At 38.4% G+C, this 23912-nt stretch overlaps 1 protein-coding gene across 3 annotated transcripts in view; it reads right to left on the minus strand.

Annotated features, from left to right (window-relative positions):
• Positions 1-23912, minus strand: part of ERBIN (erbb2 interacting protein) — a 121224-nt gene that overhangs the window by 44647 nt on the left and 52665 nt on the right. For all 3 annotated transcript variants that reach the window (XM_058044648.1, XM_058044647.1, XM_058044646.1), the window contains exons 4-7: positions 21478-21675; positions 18440-18557; positions 2161-2239; positions 1363-1452 (exon numbers count right to left, since the gene is read on the minus strand). In XM_058044648.1, coding sequence (XP_057900631.1) covers positions 1363-1452; positions 2161-2239; positions 18440-18557; positions 21478-21666 — 476 coding nt within the window. In that variant the 5' untranslated portion in view covers positions 21667-21675. The remainder of the gene's footprint in view (positions 1-1362; positions 1453-2160; positions 2240-18439; positions 18558-21477; positions 21676-23912) is intronic.

The following is a 23912-nucleotide window of genomic DNA, read 5'->3' on the forward strand; positions in this document are numbered from 1 at the left end:
ATTCTTATGATATTAGTAATTAATGACTTTACCATTTCACTAAACATTAAGCATTATAGAAGCTGACAGTGACAAAAAAATATGACAATTTTTGATGCATATTATGTGTAAGTTTTACTACTTAAACGATCAGCCGTGTCAACCTCAACCCTTCAAGTTTATCTGTAGTGCATGTTTTAATTATGAAAATCTTGCCATTTGGTCAGACTATTAAAAACAGAAGAGAAAAAAGCATACACAATCATTAGAATTCCAACAAGATTATGCATATTCCAGATATTCTTCAACCTTAATGAAGTCTTCTGAAAAGCAAACTGTGTGCTTCAGAAAAAAAAAGCATGACAGTAATGCATCTGCATCATAAGCAGATGTTTTGATAGCTGAATATGTAGCAGATCTGGTGCTCTTAGACATTCATTAACTAGTAACAGAGAAGAGCAAGCCAACAGCTCTGATCACAGATGACTAATAAATTAATGGTCACTAGTGGAGAGCACCTGTGCCTATGTTCCATTGCTCATCTCCTCATCTGCCCAACTGCTGCAGCACTATCTGGGGGCTGTGCTAATCTCTTGCAAACTGTGCTGGCACAAATAAAAGTATATGGCCTAAGGCAATTCTTTCACTCAGCAACACAATTGCTTAACTAATTGCTGGATTTTCTGAAAGAGATTCTTGCTGGACATGGGATGGGTCAGGAAAGTAATAATCTAGGAGAAAAGGGTATAAAATATAAATGGAGAGGGGAAAACCGCAGAGATGGCTAAAGTGGTGTGATAAGGACAGCTTAACCTATGCTCATCTAGAAGTTTTCCTTTTATGAGTATTACCCTTTCACTTTTGCTTGCAAGATTTAATCTATTTTACAGAGGTATTTATCTTGTACTAAAACTGTGACATGTAACAGTTTTGCATAGTCAGAATGCACCATAAATACGCCAGGTTTTTCAGAAATATTCCTAACAAAAAAGGACTTGAGAGTTATAGTTGTGCATGAAGTAATTTGTGCAGCCAGGACAGGCAGGACAAGTGGAATTACAGTAGTCGTTATTTGCTTCACTCCAATTACTACATGACAAGCAACATAAATTTCAAAAAGAATTCCTTACTTACCATACCAGTGTTGGAAAAGAAACAAGAATGTAAATGAGTTTTACACCCTTCATAAGCATTCTGTCTGTCCTTCAGAATTCAAAATTAAAAGCTGCTGATACAGATTCAAGGCTTTTTTTCCCTGTAACTATTGCAAATTCCTAATGTACACTTCCCTTTCTTCGGTACCCACTTTGCTTCAGAACCAGAAGAAACTGCTCTGCAGAAACTTAAAACTAATGTAGATATGAAGTTTCACGTTCAACTTACCTTCCAAAATTGGCTGGCAAAAACTCAAGAAAAGCATCATTCAGGTACAGCTGTGTTAGGTTTAACAGTTGAGAAAATCCATCTGGCAGCCTATATAGAAGTAAAATAACATGGTACCTTAGTTTCAAATATTTTCAGGGCATTAAGTCATATTTTCTTAAGCAGCAGTATAGTACTGACATCCTACATGATAAAATTAAAATTGAGGGGGTGATTTCTTTAAAGTCACACTAGACAGTTGCTCTCTATGAGTTTCAAAATTATTTTAAGTATTGAGAACAATATCTACAGGCAATAAGAACTACGAATAGACGCAGTCATGCAACAAACTGGTGACCTCCTGACATGTAATGAGAAGAAGGCATTAATTAGAAACAACAGGATAAATTTAAAAATACACAATCTCCTTTTCCCCCAGAAGAGATAAGTTTTATCTCTGGCAGTAGAGATTTCTGGTAAATTAATTTTGTCACTATAGCAGAAATGCATATTAAACCAGAATTCATTTTTGTTATTAAGAAAACTCTTCACACACTTCTCTACAGTCACAGAGAAGTGATGGATTTTAACAAGCTGGAAAGCTACATGGTATAATGAAGGATAGGTCCCACAGCCTATTAACTTTGGCAAAGTACTTTAATGAGATAGCTATACCGGATTGCTGTGCAACAAGGTTAATGAAGGTATTTCTCAGGGAACTTGCTCTCACCTCCAAGGGCTGGCACACATCTTGGGGCAAATTCAAGACTCAGTAGTATTTGCACAAAATATAAAACATCAAAATATGTACAAACTTACTTTGAAATTGGATTTACGCTTGCCTCAACAATTGTCAAGACTTTACAGTTTTTTATATTTTCTGGAAACTCCTGTATGCCTGCAAGATGCAGAAAGGGGTAGAAAAACAGCCTTTAATTACTAGATTCCAAGACATCCATAAAAATTATGCACATGAAACCACCAGCTGTAAAAACTTTGATTCATTTAGCAACTAGTGAACTGTTTTTCTGATGTCTCATTTTACATACAGTTTTCATTAAAGAAATACTCCTACACAATATAATTTTTTTACTATACTATTCCTAAAGCTTTTCATGTTTCAGGTTTGCAGGAAGCTCACAAACTACAAACACACAGTACACTAAATTCCCATTGCTTATTGTCAAATATTGAAGTATTTGTGCTTTAGAATGTACTTAAGAACCTCTGTCCCAATATAATTTATTTTTAAAAAGGCAATCACTTGTTAGCATGGATTTTCCAATGGAATCTGCTTATCAAATCAATGGCTTGTATAACATCCAGGTGAAATGGTAAGGATTCAAATCTTTAAGTATTCTTACAGCTTCACAGTTCTGAACAGATATCCATCCCAAAATGTGATGTATGCTTGCTGTTAACTTCTAGATCATTTGAGAGGAGGACAAAAAATGCTCCAGGCACACTTATGTTTGAAAATTAAAACAATAAGCAACCTCCTTTTTTTCCAAGATTGTCTGTGAAAATGCCAGAGTGGAGCAGCATTCCACATATCTGACACATCTCTATTTGTCAGAAAATAATAAAGCAGGCCTTGAATATGACGTGTATCCATCACATTCTACCAAACCATTCTACCATGCAAAACCTTCACCTCTATCTTTACTATATATGCCATTTAAAAAAAATTAAAGTAAACCCACTGCTATCACAACTGCAGTTGCTTTTGCAACATGTTCTTATACCCTGGGACAGGTGTCTTTATTTTAAATATATTTGTCCTAAATACAATAACCATTCATACTGGTATCATTCTACCTGGATTAAGTACACTGTTGTTTGCAGCAAAAAAAAACAAAAAAAAAAAAACAAAAAAAAACCCCAAAAACATATGCTAATAAATAAAGCTTGTTTAAAAATTACTTTTTTGTTCCCCCAGATACCAAACCATAGCTCTTTGTCTTTGAGTTAACACATGTAACCGTATTTGTGAATGCTTTATCAGGCATGTGGAAAGTGCAAACCAGGGAACAAGACTAAGAAGGAACTATACTCTGTGAATGCTTCTTTGTAGATTAGCAAAAGCATGAAATTTTGTGCTGCTTGACAAAACATTAACAGTCCAGCTGCAGAGAGAAAGAAAAGCGCAGCATCACTTCTCATTCAGGCTGGTAGGTGAAACTTCATGTATCTGTTCTGAGAACATGTGGTGAAGCATTAGCTGCTAAGTAGTATTTTTACTTACATAAGAAACGGCAGAATACTTGATGTTAGCTTAAAGCTTGATTCTATGTTTCTGCAGTAACAAGACTGACTTGGTACATCAGTGTTCTAGTGTGTTTTTATGTTTTATAATGGTTTTGTCTTTGTATCCCCTTATTTTTCCCAAATGGTTTACCCCAGATTGTACCCCCTCCCTCTACCTGTGTAATCTCTTTCCTTTGCTGAGATCACCCTCAGATCACCACCCCGGCTTTCTGTCAGTCACTCAGCATCCCATCCCCTCCACCTAGAACTTTCGGTCCAGGATGTCAAGTGACTAGCCAGAGGCTAGGAGACAACCCCCCAAGTGTTACCCCATACGGTCTCCTAAATGTCCATTTCCCAGTATCCATACCTTAATTTTTCTTATTGGTTAGTAAAATGTTATCTATTTTAGGTTTCCACCTCCCTTCAAATGTAACGTTGGAACGTCTCACGGGGCTCTCAGCAGGAGACCCCTGAGGTTGTAGTGGCTCCCCAGAGCTCCTGAAATAAACCTTGGATTAACCTCTGCTAAGAGTTGACCCCTTCATCTTCCACCCTTGTTCCAGTGTCTCCTCTGCTGCAGGTGGTCAGCCTAGCTGCCTTCCATACACCCGGGGCACGGGAGAGTGCCCCCCCCGCTGTTCACCGTCTCAGTGGCACTCAGAGATCAGAACACAGATTGGCGCCCAACGTGAGGCCTCCAGATTAGTCTGAGACCTCTTCTCCTGGAAAGGTCTGCACTAGACCACCCTGAGAATTTTCTTACCCCAGTGAGCTGAGTTTAAAATTTTGGCTCCTCCTTGTACTCTGGGATGTTGGGAAGAGACTGGGCTAAGATGGAGACAACACTCACTCATGCACAACAAGAAGTTTACCTCTACCTTAAAAAGTCTTTTCTTTAAGAAAATTATTGCTTTTCAGAGGAGGAGTTGAAGTATTTTGTACAGTGATTATTTAAGCATTTTCCTTATATTTCACAGAACTTAGTCCTAACCGATGAATTCTTGGGAAAGGCTAAAAACGAAGACAGAATTCCGTCCTTTATTTAATATGATGATGAAACGCGTTCTGAATCTTGAGGATGAAAACCAGCTGAAAATCTCTCCTCCGTGTTCCCCTCTTTGTGCCCCTGCACCCCCTCCCCTGTCACAAAGAAAGACCCCCACGTTCTCGCCTCTGTACTCCTGCTGCCCAAGATGGCGGAGACCGGAGGGCAGGGGCCATGGGGTCTCCCCTTCTGCCCTCTGCTCCCCACGCCTCCTCCAGCAGATGTGTTTACCTCTGTTGCCATAGTACAGCAAGATGTGGCAAGGGTGGCAAGAGCCGTATCCCTTGGCACAGGGCTGCCGGCGTGCTGGCGCTCCGTGCCCCGCAGCGGCTCTCCCCCCTGTGGAAAGCCCACGGCCACCCCGCTGGCGCTCAGCAAGGCCAGGGTGAGCCGGCCGATACTCGCTGTCCAGGCCGCACCACAGCAGCCTGCTGCACGGGGGCCAAGGGCGGGTGAGTGAGACCAGCAGAGCTGGGGCGCCGCTGTGGCGGGGCAGGCGGACAGCCCCGCTGGGGGATGGCTCAGAGCCGCAGTCCTGGCTGCAAAACCAGCGCCGCCTGCCCCCCGCCGCTGCTCTGAGAGCCCCGCACTGGCAGTGCCCGCAGACAGCAGCTGAGACAGACCCCTGGGAAGGGGCCAGGCCTCAGCATGGCCGCCAGCGCCAGGAGCGCAAAGCACTTTGCACGGCAGCGCACCAGAACCGTGTCCAAAAACACCAACACAAACCCACGGGCAAAGGTAAAAAAGTCCTTGCCATGAACATTTTGGGGACAGTGAAATGGTTCAATGTAAAAAACAAATACGGTTTCATAACCCGGAATGATAACACAGAACATATGTTTGTTCATCAGACTGCTATAAAAATGAATAATCCCCAGAAATACCTCCACAGTCTAGGAGATGGAGAAATTGTGGAATTTAATGTAATACAAGGAAGAAAAGGCCCCCAAGCAGCTGATGTGACAGGACGTGGTGGAGTTCCAGTGCAAGGTAGTAAACATGCACCAAACTGCAAACATGCAAAATATTATCCACATCACAGAAGTCCTCTGCACACCTACCAAGGACATAGAACACAAAACAAACAGCCACCAAGGCCCAGCAATAGCCTAAAAGCAAGAAGAGCACAGAACACTCGCAAGCTGCATCCAAAAGCCCATGTCAATAATGAAAGAACCTTCCAGTCCAGTAAGTTCCACTTCTTCTCATACCCCAATTCCTGTGGCCTTCCTGCCTCCCTCCCACTTTCCTCTTTTCCTTTCCATTGTCCTATTACCCCGTTTTTATGTTCCCACAAATTCCTACCACTCTTTCCCCTCTTCCATGGTCTCTCTCCACTAATCCGTTTCCCCAGAGTTCCTTCATAATACCACAGCAAGCGTGATTAGGAGGGAAAGAAAGGAAAGTTTCCCTAAAGTAACCATCTTTTTCTTAAAGTAATGATTTCTATTTGGAGTTTCTAACAGGCACACCATCAACTACACTATCTTGCACAGAGTCTATCACATCCAACCACTTTACCACAGGAGACAGAGAAACAGCCCCTGCTGAAGAAATCTTCTGACTCTGTTTCTTGATAAATTGTCCTGAGAAAACCCCGCATTCCTCCTGCCAGCTCTAAGACATTCCAGAAAATCTGTTTGAACATTGAGGACTCAGAATTGTTTGCATTTTGAAATTTGTCTTATGGGTGCTTTTGATTGTTTTGGTCATTTTGTGTTGATTCAGTTGATCCTTCAGAAAAGCTTTCTTAATAACGTAAAAAATGGGGAATTGTGGAGGCCCGGGGGGGGGGGGGGCATCTCCTAAGTTACACTCCATTGGCTCTTGATCCTGTTCCTATGTCTGAACATAGGTGCTTCTGAGCCACTCCCTCACTTTTCCCGGATTGGGCCTCACCTTTGCACTGCCTGAGACCAAGGTCAGCCCCGAGGGCCCCTGGGGGGAGAAAGCGGGACCCTCAGGGGGGTGTGTCTGTCTGGAACCTGAACATCTCACTGCAGGGCTGAATTAATCATCTATGGATATTATACAAAGGCCCTTTTCGCTTCTTTACCTGGGACTTTACTAGCGGCAATTCAGGCTGCAACACATCAGGACTTAAGAGATGGCAAAAGACAAGTAAAGCAGTGACAAAACACAAACTTTAACCAATTGGTGATAATGAGTGGCAAAGCTACTGTGCTGACTTCTCCATAAATTCAACTAAAGCAGTGACACCATTTCTTTAAAAATAGACTTTTAGGTCTTTATTGACAGGAATCTGTTTGTCATACTACCATTGAAATTATTACTTTTATTATTGTTATAATAAGTAATAATATTACTTATTATTACTATATTGTAATAATTATTATTATTATTACAAAGCAGAGCATTGTACTCTGTTACTCAAAGGTGAAAGGCAAGAAAAAACCCATGACATTCAGTTAATCCAGGAGTTCAAATACACCTAAGTATCACGGACACTTTTGGGAAATAACTTGCTAAACTCAGAAGCAGAAGAGACCAGGAAGAACAGAACCATCAGTGGTAAAACAGGCCAACATTTCTGACGTTTCCTGAGTAGCATGCATGTTTATGCACAGGTGTAAATAAAAATACAGCTTTATATATACACACACCTATACATACACATGTGTGAGTGCATGTCCATGTGTGTGAGTTCAGCCATGTGAAGTTTACTGGGTCTGAGGAGTCAAAGCAGAAGATGGCAATGGGATACTAATTTAATTAATTTCCATTAGTCAGTACAAAATCAGAATTAAAAAGGTAATATTTATGATGTTATAAAGTTCTGTTTCTGTAAAGCAATAGTGTTATTTTTGAGTCCAAGAAAGATCAGGAAATTACCATAGACAAAAGAGAACCATATCTTATTTACTGCTGTCATATACTCTTTAATAAAAAGAGAAACACACTTCCAAGAAACTTAAATATACATGATCTTAATTCCAGTTGTAGCAATAAATCTCATTCAGCAAAAGAAATATCCATATATGGAAAGCATCTAACATGACAATACCCTGCACCTGTAGAAATGAAGTTACAGATGATTTGTACGAAGTGGCCTTCTGGTGTCTGAAAAATAAATCAAAACCTCTTTATTGCTGAGGATACAAATTTACCTTCTTAAAATAAGCATTTACAGTAATCAAAGTAAACCACTGCTCAGCTCTTCCTTGGAGGCCAAGCTGTGTCTCAGACTCACTCTGTGCCCTTAGTTTTGCTGTTTGAATCATGCTGAGAGATTCTCTAAGCTTAGTTTTTCTGAGAGATGGTCTCACTACTGGCCTTGGCTTGGTCCTTGGATAAAAAATTGCTCTTGTCCAACACATTAAACCTTGTGTTTATAATATTAGTTTCCACTGTCTGTGTCATGAACTCATGGAAGCACAGAAAGCTTAAATTTGCGGTAACTACCTAAAAACCAAAACACATACCACATCTACTAGAGGGGAGAATGTCAATTTAAGCTTACTCTCAAAACAACAGCCAAATAAATTATTAGCTATCCAAATACAGACATGTTAAATCAGCATGCTTTTATACATAATCAGAGGACACTACAGTAGTCCCCTATTTTGACTATGCCTTGGGCAAGAGACAGCAACAGTTTTAACAACAAATTAATAACAGAAATTCAGCTGATATGAGAAACCTAACAATGAGGGAGCCTGGGAACTTAATTTTGCATTTTCTTCAAGCCAGAATCATCATGGTACATACTATCTGAAGCAACCTCACTGAGTACTTCAGTACAGATAAATGGCCATCATTCAATATTGAGAATGACAGCATGAAATATACCTAATATTTGTAATATACATTCAGAAACTAGGGGAAAAAAATCCAGAGACTGCTACTCTCTACAATGTGATAGGAAGTTGCATTTACTGACTGGCTATGCAACAATGTTCTGACCACTCCCTTTTCCTCAGCTATACTCCTCCTGCATGCTACAAACATGCAGTTATTGTTGGATTAGTATTGTTTCATTTCTCCCACCAAGAAAAATTCAAAAACCAAGTAGAAAGCAGAATAAATAAGAAGACAGAGAGACATGAGAAAAAGATATGAGGAAAATGGGGTTGTAAAGAGTGCTATTGTAAGAGGAATTGTTGCTTGCTTTTCTGCTTTACATCTGTCCTCAATATTCTGAATCTTTTTCCCCATTAAGGAAGCTCAGCAAATCTCAAGGGATTCTGTGACCACATACACCTTCACTCATTTTTAACATTGTGCTAATTAATCCACTTGATAGATAACTCAATCCTTCCATAAGCCTCTCATTAGTTGAGTACTGCAAATTGAGATCCACATTCCTTCTAAATCCTGTTTTTCTTTTGGGGTTTTTACTGCTTTCTCTGTACACTGATACCCAAGGATTACAGAAGACAGTGCAACAGTTCACCTGGTCAGTTGCAGCCTTATTCTACTTCCACTGAAAAGCATTATATGGACAGGTTCTTCAACATATCATTAATTTTGTATTTTACATGGTAACAATCACTATGCCCAACACATTTCAGTGCTCAATTTGTTTATAGATCACGCTCACTGTTTTTCAAAAAAATACAAACCATTGTGCCTGTAGACATGAACATTTGCAGAGCACAGTATACAACCAACAATTTGCTGATCATCTTTAACGACCAGATCCAAACTGATTTGGGAGCAAAGTTCTTTTTGTAGTGTAGTTTACCACAGAAGTTAGATTTATGTAATAGCTTTTAGCATTCACTTGACTGTTCTTTCCTCCCTGTTTTCCCAGATTTCAAGCCCTTTTAAACTCGCTGCCAGTTTTTATCAAAAACAACATTATGCCCCCTCAACAACAACACCCCACCCCTCCAAAACAATAAAAAAAAATCAACAAGGAAAAAACAAAGAAACAAAAAACCCCCCACCCACCCCCCAAAAAACCACACAACCCCCCCAGAAAATCCCAAAACAAAACACAAAAACAAACCCCAAAGCAACAAACAAAAAGACCAAACAAAAGTTTAAACAAACAAACAAATACAACAAACAAACCAAACCAAACAAAAAAAAAAATCTCTGAAAGAATGTTTAAGAACATTTGGCAATAAGGTAAGAAGGAGGAATTTAAAATTCTTGTCTGAATTAAGCCAAAAGCAGAAAGCATTCATCATTCAGAACTCTACTTGGCAAAACCTCACTATCTAACCTTGTGGTATTCAATTACGATCCAAGACCAGCTGTGGCACATGCCCAAAGGACATACCAAAAAGGTCATACAGGGATTTTGGGTCAACAAACACAAATCTGGAGGCAATCAACCTCAGTTCTTGATCACATAACATGACTGAAATACAGAATTTCACCTCATTCCTAACTCCTTGGAGAGCAATGATTTTTATTTTTTTTCCATAGCCTGTCACAGCAAGTGTGCACAAATGTCCTTCCTCTTGGATTAAGGACGGTAACTATAACAGGGGTCCCCCTCACCATCTGGAGTTACACTCATCTCCTCCCCTACATAGCACAATCTTCTCCTATCACTAGGATCAGTGTAACTTGCAGAGCAAGAGAAAAAACTGAGACAATTTTTTTCTCTCCATCAGGAAAGATTTTTTTCACTCAAATACTGGCAATTCCATCTCTATAGAAAACTGGGCAAGTCAGATCCACTGTTAGCAGAATCCTTTACTGCAATGGATCAGTACTGATAATCCTGTATGCTCCTGCTTCAGCCCTAATGCAGATGGGGGCTTCCTCTGCAGCTCATACTGTGGTCATACCTTAATTCAGAAACAAATGCTAAAGTTAGGCATGTCCATTATAGAAACTACCACGGCTATACAGAAGTGGCAGTATCTACTGATTTGTAGTATTCAGAGAGTTACACCTCTTAAACAGAAAAATTTAAAATAAGCTTAAATTGGACCAAGAAAAAAATTTTGGTTCAATACATAAAATGCACAGAGCAAGAAAATCACTAACACATGTAAGACCTCTAGAAGCTGTACAGGTGATGTTCCCAAAGGAGTCTGCAGTAGATCTCTCAGTTTGTAGAAAATGTGAGGGGAAAAATCTCTCTCCAAAAAACAGGGACACGAAAAAGCTCTCTTGGAGCAAAATACATTAAACCACAGCCTGCTGTGCACTTTCTCCACTCTGCATCTTTCCAAGTATAGAGAACACACAGGCAAACATATAGTTTCAGTTTGCATGAATACAAATTACCTACTTTCTTCCCTCACCTAGTCTGTTTATCCTGGTCTAACTTCTGGGCAAGCAGCTCCACCACAAAATGAGAAGCTATTGTTTTGTTCTTCCCCTCAGGCCCCTGCTACAACTGTCTTTCAAGCCCATATGGATGTAACACAGTAAAATATTTTTAAAAATATATGCCACAAATATCCCAAAGAATATGAAAGATCTGTTTGCAAAACCTGAAATTTTGAACTGAAAACTTAAAGTATAAGTCACAGCCTATATTCTTAGATAATTACGCATTTACATATTTATGTATTTTACTTTAATGCTGTATACCTTCTGAATGCAAATGAGTGCTTTTCATTATTTGAAGTAAGTAGTGTATTAGAACCCAAACAATTCAATGCACAGTACTGACCCACCTACGCTTACTTTTTGAACATTCATTCCCCTTTTCATACTCTTTCCTTGCTGCAGCTGGTTTCAGACCCAGCAGCATCTCAGGCTTACATGAGATGCAAGTCTCATCTGTAGGACAGCAGTAACACCTTTCCATTACAGTTTTGGGGTTTGTGGATTTGGATTTTTATTGCTTTTATACACACATCCTAGCACAGCTAAGACAGTGCAGCAAACATTTAAGGGTCTTCCAAGCATTCCTCCTCAAACCATTTGTAAGATCTTCAGTTTTTAGAGTAAGGTCTCTCTAGGCCTTTTCAAGCCGTGTCTCTTACATAATGTAAATGAGAAGGAATATGAGTAGCAAGACAGGTTTCTCAATACCTGCTCTGTGGAAAAAAAGAATAGCCAGTAATTCTTGAGTAATTCAGCCAGGCTTCTTAAGACATGCCTGACACACTAATTTACCTAAACTAAAACATGCCAGGGCAGGGTAAAATTGCAATATGTGGAACACTAGCAGAGCTGTTGACAATAGTTGTGGTGATAATGCTGGTTTGGACAATTTCCAAGGTTACATGGTTTTCAATCATGTTTAATTCATGGACGGAATGATGTCAAGTACCCAGAGAAGCACAAAACGTAACCATAGGAAGCTGTTTTGCTTTTCCCTGCCCTATCCTCTATTACCCTAGACTGCAAAATCAGTGCTGCATATCCAGTCACTTTTTGCTGTTACATGACAACTGTCACTCAAAGCATACCCTGTTACAAAAATAAAGATACAAGTTTCTCCTTTGCTGAACTGGCAAGGTGCATAGTGACAGTGGTGACACCACCAGTGGCTCCAGTAAATTCTGGGTGACTAAACACTAGGTTTGAGCTGGACAGGAGGTTCCTGGGGTCAGGGAAAACTGAGTAACAGCTGAGACACCTTTCAGGATTGCCAGGAAACAGCCAAGTCCCAGCAGTTCTTGCAAATGAGAGAGAGCAGTTCTGGAGTGGAGAAAGGAGTAGCTAGGGGCAAACAATCATGAGAGACTTAAATGGGTCCAGTGAGTGTGAGGAACAGGACATGTGGCTTTAGAAGGAAGTGGCACAGGGGTCTCCATAGCAGTCCACGACGAATTGCACAGAGGAGGAGCCACCTCATCCTATGGAGTCATCAACACGCACCTTTTTTGGCAACAAAATTGGTGTCTACCCATTGCAACTGCTGTACTGAGCATGAAACCCAAACAGAGACGCCACAGCTTCCACACTTGAACAGACCTCCTGAAGTCTCAGAGAGCCATCCAAGCCCTCAGCTGCAGGGAATGCCAGAATGTGGAAGCCCTGCTAGAACCCAAAGGCAGAGTTGAGTGCCATGGGTGCAAGTGCGCCCAGACAGACAAGCTTCACTGCATAAAGCGCTCACTAGCCAGGGTACCATCTGGGAATCTGAGCAGGCCATTGATGCTAGCAAGGTGATGACCCTCCCTTAAATCCTTGGAAGCTGAAGGTAAGTTAACATCCAACCCAAGCAACTAGGATCAGCTAATTCACAAGGCAAGGGAGAAGAGACTCTTGTCTCAACTCAGAGCAGGAGAAAGAATGTTTCCTGTGCTACCTATCCACCCCTAGAAACAGATATGATGTTCTGGAGTTAGAAGAAAAATCTAGGACAGGTCGTTAAGATCCAGAAGAAGATAATAAATTTTTATGGTCATGTTCAGGGCGACCTAATTACAGCATTCCAGTCCCTGAAGGGCTGTACAAGAAAGGTGGAGAGGATCTTTTACAAGAGCAAGTAGTGACAGGACATGGGATGGATGGGACTACGTTTAGATTTGATGATAGGAAGAAAGTCTTTACTGTGAGGTTGGAGAAAAATGGCTGCCCAGAAAAGCTGTGGATGCTTCCTCCCCGGAAGTATTCATGGTTGGGTTGGATGGGACTCTGAGCAACCTGGTCTAGCGAAAAATGTCCCTGCCTCTTTCAAGGGAGTTGAAATGAGACGATCCCCTAAGTCCCTTCCAACACAAATCACTCTAGTCTACAATGCTATTCTATGCTGTCTTTACATGTAAATCCATATCTACAAACCCTATAATTATTTTTACAATACCTTTTCTTGTTTTACAAACATTTCTTTTGAGTCCAAGAAGACATTTTAATGAACTTATTTCAGAATTTCAGATACATACACTCAAATTTCACATTCAAAACCTTATCTGCATTGAAATTTCATTCAATTCACATCCTCTCTTACACAGAGAAATAATTTTACTGTGAATAGACAGATTCTTTTCAGTACCTTCAATATGACAATATATTTAAGAAAGTACTACAAACACTTGAAAAAAGACTTTAAATAGAAGGACTGCCTACATTTAGTGCACATTTATAGGATCTACACAGTGATAACTATCACAGAGCTACAGACTCAGAACTCTGCAGGAAATCAATGATCTTCTATTTCACTACCATGAATGATTTAAAAAACCTGGTCCTGTCCTCCTCTCTGTCAGTATAAGCAGAGAAATAGCAAATTTACAGCAAGTTATTTTGTATTCAGGATCTTCCTGTCTTACTTCTTCTGCAGAAAATGAAACTTGGATCTATCTCCCTCTATTACTATGAACAATTCTCAATCCCTTGGAAAAGCCAAATTCTTAAAGGTACCAGATGGGCAACACAAAACTGGGTAATTTCTTGATTTCTCATTCTCCAATTCCAAAACTTCTGGCACAGAGTATATCAAAGACAGTTTGCCAAATCAACAGATTACTTTAGAACATTGAAGAAAACATATTTGATCTAAATTTGTAGCTGTTAAAATAATTCTTTAAAATTACTGGAATAACTTGATAGGCAGATATGCCTGGAGGCAGGGGGAGTGAGGGGAGGGGAGTGTTTTCTTAGGTTTAGGTTGTCTATTTTTCCATGAAGATTCCTTGTAATACAGATTAACAAATTGACATGAGTAAATTTGTTGTAACATCACTGTGAAAGAAATATCTAAGAGACTACTGAAGGGACAATTATTTCCAAAGCCCCAGGTTACTCTTGGTCTTGCTAGTAATTTTCTCATCTTGCTGTTTAATCCTTCAAAGGCCTGAATGATATGGAATTTAAGAAATCAATCTTTTTCTTTCACCATCTGCATGTAGGGAAAAGTAGATCATCTCACTATTTCCCTGTAGACTAACCCACAGACACAGGCAATTTCAAGTGCATTTCCCAAGCTTCCAGGAAAGCCTGATTTTCCTGGCAGTCACCTCATCCTATGCTTCAGCCTTTCAAACCACTTGATTTGAGTAACCTGTAAAGCTGATTCTTCTGTATGTACATTTAGATATGCCATCAGACGTTGCATATAAATTCCTTCCCCTTCTTCAAAGAAGAGCAAAAAATATTTTCTTGACAGCCTTCCACATTGCCCTAGATGCATGCTAAGGCTGGCATGCCAGAGTCACAAGGAAAGTATTGTTCCCTAAAGTTTAACGCCAAAAGACACCAATTTTGGGGGTGAAGAGTGGAGTTGTGGAGTTTTTTGGAAGTTGGAGTTCTTTTTTCTGTATAGCTGTCAATACATAAATAAATTTGCCATACAGGATTAAAAATGTTTTGATTTCCTTTAGCCTCATAAATAAAACATTAAAATTAATTTTTCTACACTGGCCTCACATTCTGTATGCTGCAACTTCTCTTTAAGATGTAACCTGTCAGGTGGGGTGGGAAAAAAGGCATCTCTCAATGCTTTGTATCGTGCAGGATGTAATTTCTGGTATAGAAATGCAGTTTATTTATTGAACCATTTATTCAAGTATGATTTCGTCCTTGTGACTAGGCCATCACAAGGCTTCAGGTTGAAATTTCAAAGCTGAGGTGTATCTGGAAAGAAGCAACAAAATACTTCTGATATTAAGGGTTCACAGTAGCCTTGGGAATCAAGTTAAAATGCCACAAAAGAACAGCAGACATCCTCATTACCAAAGACTACAGAATTTATTGACTACTACCAATAATTAAAGCAGAGTTAAGACTAACTCTAGTCTATGGTTGCTGCACATATAGCAGCAATTTGGTCTTTCTGGGCAACACTTGTGCCACAACCACTTCAGCAGCCAAGGATAATACATTCTTGTACAAAGACCACACTCTTGTACAAAGACTTCTCTATGCTCTTCGACTCACAACCCTTAAAGGCTTGCATTCTAACTCAGCACATCTCAAAACATACATCACTTCCAACAGTAGATAAACTGACAGAAGAGAAGTAGTCAAATGAAAATCTGTAAATCAAAAAAACACCCTGTCTGCCTCAAGGAGACCCAATAAGAGAAGGAGCTGCATGCTGAGAGCATACAGGGAAATATGCATGTCTCCTGGCTTCCTGTATTTTACTAAATTTTCCCTGTGCTTCTACTTTTGGTCACTGCTGGAGGATGCTAGCTTAGATGAATCCTTGTTCTGATAAAATGTTATTAAATATTCTTAAGTATCAGCATTTGCACATCTGCTGTGTCTCTGCTACAGAGTTTTATATATTGCGCCCATGAAACCAAACACATTTAAGCCAGAAATGGAAAGAGTAAGAGTTTTCCCATGCTATTGAAGCATTGCTATCTTGGACTAAAACCTTTCATGTAATGAATCTGCTAACTTGAAAAATTTCTGTGATTTTGACCCTTCATCTAAACATCAAATATTAAGCACACACATATATATGCATATAATTCTACTTGGACAACTGGATGGTCTCCCATATGACTGGTCTCACTCTAAGCCAGACTGCAATTCATTAAGTAACTTGGAAATATTTTAAATTTGAAGCTTAGGTTTCATTTTCCTATCAGCTCTTTAGAAAATTAAATACTCTGGTAAATCCATTTGATTATGTCTATGCCAGAAACAGCTCAAATATTTTATGTGAAAGTCCTATCATATGTCATGTATATTGGGTATTTGAGAACTAAAGTCTAACTATCCTTCTAAAAATACAACCTTTAAAAATAAATGCATATTTGATGTCAAGGCATCTGCACTTCATGATTTAGCCCAATCCATCTCAGAGGGAAACAATAGTACATCAATAATTCAAGAAAAATAGAGGAACTATCACCATTCACTTGCCACAACCACATGAATCTGAAAACCACTGAATTATTTTAGAATTAGGCATCTCTCATGATCCTGCACTTTTTGGGCCTATTCCAGTAGTTTTTTTCATAAACTAAAGGAAAGCAATTATTTCCACAGAAGTCCACTGCTTCCACATTCTATTATTTTGAGATATAACAGAAAAAGGAAGAATTGCTGATTTTGATAAATTTTGCTCTTCTTAGAAAAGTAATAAATTACCTCCTCCTATTTGGCTCTATTATAGACACCCATCAGAACAATGAGAAAGTGAGCAGTAAATTCTTACAAAAAGAAAAAACAGGGGAGGACAGTAGGCTTGCAGTTGTCAAGAGAAAAATTTTCCATGGTTGAAACAGTGGAGAGCTGAAGAGAAAGGGAACAGCACTTATGCCAACAAACGAGGTCTCAAATAATACCAAATTTATTACAGAATAAAGACCACTATTTCTTACTTCACCCAGCAGGAACAAACAGGGACTCTAATTTGGTTCTTTTAATTTTATAGAGGTTTTAGAACTATGGAAGACAAGATGATGCCAGCAAACAAGTTTGTGACCTCAAAACTATTTTTTATGTGCAACACTAGTCAGAGAAGCTATCCAAATTGTGATAAGTCTGACACCAGGCACATGATAATAGTTTAAATAAGCTTGTACTCCCATTGTACAATGTACTGCCATTTCTCTGAAGGATGTTAAAAAAAGCTCCAACCTCTAGAAAACAGAGATTGATAGTTTACTGGGACAGTGTATCTCATGCCTTAGAGGAACAAGTGTTCTTTCAGTACTGAACTCTGTAGGCTTAGTTCAGGGCCATGACATTTTAGACAGACAAGTAGGTCCCTGGCTTCAGCTGCCTATTTATGTACATGAGCTATGGAATTTGCCAACAGCAGCACTCAAATTCCCTTTTGCTCTTTTAAGTCTTCTGCATTGAGAACTTGTGTTGCAAACAGTTAATACTTTCAACTGTTCAGTGCAGGACAAAAAGATTATTCTTTCTCTTTTCTGTGCTACTGTGACAGTTTTAAGGCTAGCATTCTTTAAGAAAGACTATCAATCCACTTGTACCAGGAACAGATCAGTAACAACCAGGTCAATTTATTGCACTAAATGCTGTGTTCATTAAGCAGAGATAATAGAGTAAGAGTTTAAGTACAGAGTGGGCTAAAACAAATGACTGAGGAAAATACCAACACCTCAACAACTGGAATGCTTTCTTAATAAAGCAGAACTTCGTGGAGTCATAATTACTTAGCAGCCCACATAAAACAATAAAGTGAATGACAAAATCTTTGGAATATTTATGTAATTCTTATATTCAAGTATTATTTCAATGAGGTATCCTCTTACTTAACTTTAAATTAGTAAGACAAAACTATTCTATTCTGCTCAGTTAGCATGACTTAACTTCTCTCTCAAGTAAGTCACACAACTAAGTTTGATGACAATATTATTTCAATTTCCTCACAGTTGCACACATCTGCCAACTTATCAAAGCACCATCATCAGTAAAACCCCATAATACAATATTTGGCTGACAAAATTTCATAACTTATAGAAGTCTGACTCTCACAGAATGATAGATTTTTAACAAGTCAGGCAAGTGAATGAAGTCATGTCTATGGACATGTAAGTACACTCCTCCATGCAACAGAAGTTACCATCCCCAAAGCAGGACAGCAAAGCCAAGTCCTACTATACTACAAAATTCCAAGAGCTTATTAAAATAAACCAAAACAAATTTTCATATTAAATAAATAATACTAATAAAATCCAGCAAAATTTACAAACTCTCTTCAGTATAGTGACAGATGACAAAAGTTACTAAAACTAACATTTGAGCTCATGTATTTTGAGAGAATATAAAATGCCAGATAGTGTTGTCTACAAACCCATCAATGTAAGACATACAATAAAATATCACAACCAGATCATAAAAGAGCATCTTTTTATCGTAAGCAGGGATTTAGAGTAGTAATTTTAAAATTATTAGCTGTGCAGCTTCTAGAAATTATATTTTCGCCATTGTCTTTGTACAGTCAATGGTGATTTGCCTTTTAGTTACCTCAATACAATAAGCAAAGTGACTTACCATTCTTGCTGACATCCAGTTCCCTGAGATTAATGAGATTTGCAATGGATGCTGGCAATGTGGTTAGATCATTGTCTGGCAAACTCAGCTTGTGTAGGGACTGACAGTTAAAAAGTTGCTATTGAAACAAAGGAAAAAGTGAATGTGATTTTCTCTCAGTTTTCTCTATACAGCTTTTGTTTTTAACCCCTTGAAACTTCTGGCCTCATGGCCTGAAGCCCAAGCTATTTAGAGTTTTTGTCTATCAAAAATTTTTAAATAGTTTCATTGAAAATTTACTCATTACAACACATCAGAAAGCAAAAAACTGTAGATAGGTACAAGGCAGCAGTTATGCTTAATCCTTCCTACAAATGCCTTCCAGGATCTCAAAAACTGTAACCTGTAGTTACATATAGACCTGCAAAACATTGCAAAACATTTTCTATAATAGACTTGCCATGTGACAACCCAGAGGTAAATAGAGTTTATTCAAGAAGAAAAAAATTGACAGACGTCTTTTGAAGTAAAATCATTCTGAAACCCAGAATTTCAGTAGGTATTCACCTCCTCTAAAAGTATAAATTTCATTTTGTTTTGTCTCCCAATATTTTTCCTGTTCATGCTTCCTACCTTAAGTACAAAAAAAAAAAATCAAAAAAAAGTTTAAAAAAACCCTGAAAACTAGTGAAAAATATTGAACCAGTGAAAAAATTGAAACTAGTTAAAGTTCAAGCTAGGAGTACAGAAAACTGTCTAATCCCTTCTGTACACATGCATTACCATCTTTAACAAATAGCTCAGAGCCAGATCTCTTCTTAAATGCAGGGTACCTAGAGATTCTTCCTCAAAAGTTTAACAAATTGACAAAGCAGGGAAAATAATCTTTAGAAGAAGAAAAAAGAAAAAAACTCAGAAGATATGCAGAAAACTTACACATAACATAAAATAAATATCTCTGAGTAAGCAATTGAGAAGTTTAATCTGAAAAATTTATGATGAGTATTTCTTTCATTACAGCTTTGGATAAGATCATTCATTGACTTAGTGAATTTCTCTTTTGGAATTCTGAGAAAATATAATAAAATACCAGGAAGGGTTCATTGACTAAAAAAATTTATCCCAATCACTATCATACCACAAGCTCAGTTTGACCAAAATTTTTGTGTCTCTCTCAACTACAAGGCCACTATTTGAACCAGAGACTGAAAGTGCCCCATTCCTGTAAAATTTGTAAAATACTGCCCCAGAACAAAAGCAGACATGAATTAGCACAATGGACAGTTAAAGGAATGAGCTTTAAGCTGTCTACGGCTGTTTCCAACTCTCCAGAAATATGCCTGTTAGAAATTATTTATCATTCATTAAGGCTTTGAAGAGTTTCAAGTCACTTAGGATATGCTGATGAGCTCAGGTGTTTTGGAGCCATTCCCTTATTTCAAGAATATATACTTAGACTCTTTCCCTGGAAAGCAATAATCTAAACTCTTGGAATTATTAGAAATTTCTGTGATAACTCAGGTCAAGGCATACGCAGCAGGAATTGCAAGATCCCCTAAAGGAAAATGGAAGGGGAAGGGAGGATGATGTTGACTTTGCAGTTACTCCTTTTGTTGCTCTTTTTCAGTGTTTACATATTCATAATTACTAGTAGTAAATGCAGGAAGCCACATAATTAAAGGCTATTTTACTAAAGAATTCTTATTTCTTCCAAACATCAGAGTGAGAGAAAAGTAAAACTGTTACAGTTTGAGCTTTTCAGATCAAATGCACACTGTAGCTCCTGGAGTAAAAAAGCATACTTTTTCAGATGTGATTTAGCATATAGGATGAAGGAGGGTGAAACAATTTCAAGTGTTAAGTCAATTTTGAAGCTAAGACTACGTACCAATATTTCATGTAAAGTCAATTCCTTCCCTACCACAACCTTTCTCCTCTCCAGGTTGCTCATACTGTTGCTCATACTGTGTTGCTCATAATTTGCTCATACAGCTAAATTAAGGAGCTACACTGTAAGAACTGACTTTTGAAATAAGCTGGAATTCTGAAAAGATTCAAAGCAATTAAAAAAATCCAGCAGCCACACTGATGGGTCATAAGGTTGACAAGCAGCCTCAAAACAGTTGTGTTGTGGCATACAAAAGTGAGAGCACAAAACAGTACTGGGGCAAGGAGAAAAGGCAAGAGTGGGAATGTCTTAACAGAGTTTCTGAAAACTAGAGAGGGCGTGATAAGTATCACACCCTTCATATTTGAAATGTCTTAATAAAAAGCCTTTTACAGAGTTGGATAATAAAAAATAAAAAAATAAAATGGAAAAGGAACACACAGCTTGAAACTCTGGGTCATATTGGCTAGGATAATTTCAAATATTACAGGCTTTCCCCCTATAGTTCTGCTTGGAAGTTTAATTATAAAAATTTTGGTCAAATGAATAAAAATCACTTTGGCTACATCTTCACCACCTCTAATCTCTCTGCTTGTGTCCTTTGCCATATTTGAATTTATATGTGGGGGTGTTTTCTTCTGAAAATTGAAAGGGTAGCAAAAACTAATGAACAAAATTACTTAAAAGCTGGAAAAAAATCTTTAGTTTCTCAGAAATATGCCTTTAAGTATGACTTATCCGAACATAAAAACACATTAACTTGAAGAAAGTGTAGGCTATTACATGTCCCTGCAGTTAAGAAAATAAAACCAAAACCCAGAAAGGAACAAAAGACAAATGTGCAAGCAATCTTTCTACTCACAATCTTTCACATTAAACTGTAGACTAGACCAAGGCAAGTGGTAGCCTACCTACTTCACAATGCACAGAAACAGATTTATTAGCCAGTCTTTTCTGCTTTGTAACTCTCTTGAGCCAGATCTGTTGCTTGAGCAATTTCATTCCAATTCATGCAATAAAGTACTCCAGCTGGAATGCATAAACTTCCAGTCTACCAAGGCTGCTTCATGGCAAGCTATGGCCCAAAAGCTGAAGCTGGACACTATTAGCTTCTGCAATGCTGGTAAAGTAAAGACATAAGTGTACCTAAAAGCAAAATCATCCAACATACCTTTGGAAGCTCTTCAATCTGATTAGCATCTAAATATAGTTCTTCCAAGGTCTTTTCAAAAGTAAAAATCTCCTTAGGCACCTGTTCCAGGCTGCAGTGAGAATAATCAAGTGTAGTCACAGTTTCCTCCTCTCCACGCAGACAGCGGCATGGCACCAGCCGCAAAAACAAATTCCGCTTCGTTGTCATTTTCAGGCACTGTAAAAGGGAAATTGGTCAATTTAAAAACCAAGACAACCTCAGAAATACTCATGTGCAGTTTCTCAAACTTCCACTGACCACTAAATACTGAAAAGAAGTAGCATATATATGTTCCTGCATATTTATTTCTATACACGAGACACAGTGAGAAGCACGGACTTATTTTCTTTTAAATACAACAGAACTCTAATGACATTAAATGGGGTTAACACACCTGCAGATTCCAGATGATTAAGCCAAAGTTTAGCCTATGACTTGTCACCAACTAACACAATCCTACACTGCAGAGAATCAGAGAACTTTGAAATGGGCATTTCTGAACTGTCAATTGTGCCTTTATAATACAGCTTATCCCACCTCTGCAAAGATTAGTGGGATATTTTTGTTTAGCACAATAAAATTCACCCTCTGCAGAGAATTAAAGTGTAGCTACAGGAAATCTAATCAGGTTTTTTTTCTTCGGTACATGTAAATTCACATACCTTAATTTCAAATCCCTCATTTAATGACAGAATACAATAAAAACCCCCAGCTTCTACCAACTGTTCTATCTGCAGTTTAAATGGACATATTTTCAAGATAACAACACGACCTCTTCTTGCAGCTTCACTCCCTTTGGAAAACTTCAACACATCTTGCTGTGCACACTGGAACAAGGAAACTTCATGGGAATGTACCTTTCTTCTTTTGGGAACGTACCTTTCTTCCTTTAAACTCGCTGCTACAACAGTTTCCTCTATTCTCCATGACTACATTATTCTGCATTATCCCTATTCATCCTGAGAAGGCAAACCTAAATGGTGCTGATTCGCTAATCACTTACAGCATACACCAGCAAATGTTCCTGCCTCTTTTCTCCTCAGCAACAGCACACGTTTAGGTCTCTTGCTCTAATAAGCAATGGATTCTCACAAAATCTTCAGAATGTCACCTCAGGTTTTAAGTTTGGCTGAAATTAGATGACAGACTTAATTTTTCAAGAAGGACCAACATATGCAGACGAACAACATGATCATGTCAGCTTCATTTCCTCAGGAAATTAGCCTAAAAATACACACTTCTCCAAAACAGCACTGAGTATTTATTTTCTCAATCAAACTGCCAACACTTCAAATGAAAATATGCCTTTTTTATCTCCTTTTTTTTTGAACTGCTGAAATTATATTTCAACTTCTGGACTAGTGACAGGAAAGTTTCTCCTCCAAATGCCAAAAAAGTCTTTCAGACACATTTAGCAGACTGCAGTTCAGCTTTCAGACAGTATGTTAGTAATCCAGGGAGAACATAAAATACCATGCCCATGGCACTATGTAAAGTCACAAGCAAGACCCCTTTTCTAACTAAGACACAGAAACAAGTAATGCACTTGGATTTTCCTCTATGTGCAGCTTAGCTTTCCAAATACTTCACAGTATGTATAATTCATATGGCAACAGATCAAGGGACTGCTATATTTTAGTGTTTTCATTAACCAGTAGTAGAATTTATCACACAGGCTGTGAACAGTTAGATTCTACATACATCCATTTAAAAAATGGAAGAAAACTTTTCATTAGAATAATGGAATGTCAAAACCTCTTTTTTAAACAATGGTTCCACGTTGTTAGAATTTTGTTACAACGTTGATTATCAGAACACAGCATTTCATATAAAACTGCAGTCACATTTAAACAAAAATTGATCTAATAATTTTTTAAAAAATATTTAACTGTATTGCAATACAAAGACATTGGAGATTGCAGATTTCACACTGGGGATCATCACAAAATGGAAAAGTCAGCAAAAAAAAAAAAAAGATAGCATAACCTCCTCCTGCCTCTTTCACAGGAACAGACTCAAGAATGACATCCTCTAGACACCCACAGACAGATGCCAAGGATGCTATGGAAGCTGATGTGCTCACTAAATCAAAGTTACCCATGCCTGCTCCAAGCCTCTGATGCTGCACATGAAAGCACAAGTTGAATTCCCTGGCCAACATCTAAAAACAAAAAGCCTTTGACAAAAAAGAAATTTTGTCTCATTTTGCTAGTAGTTCAGAGAACGGCAAAGCTGTGGAAAAACACAATACTTCCAAAAGAAGCATCAACAGCAGTCTCTTTAACAGGAGTATAAACAGAAGAACATATGTCACGGAAACAAGCATTGGAAGCAGAGATTGTACATGTGAATTGATTACCAGAAGTCTGGCAGGGAAAGGCACACCTATATCCCACCAGCTGCAGCCGTCAATA

This window comes from Melospiza georgiana, chromosome Z (assembly GCF_028018845.1).
Source record: "Melospiza georgiana isolate bMelGeo1 chromosome Z, bMelGeo1.pri, whole genome shotgun sequence".
Classification (NCBI taxonomy): domain Eukaryota; kingdom Metazoa; phylum Chordata; class Aves; order Passeriformes; family Passerellidae; genus Melospiza; species Melospiza georgiana.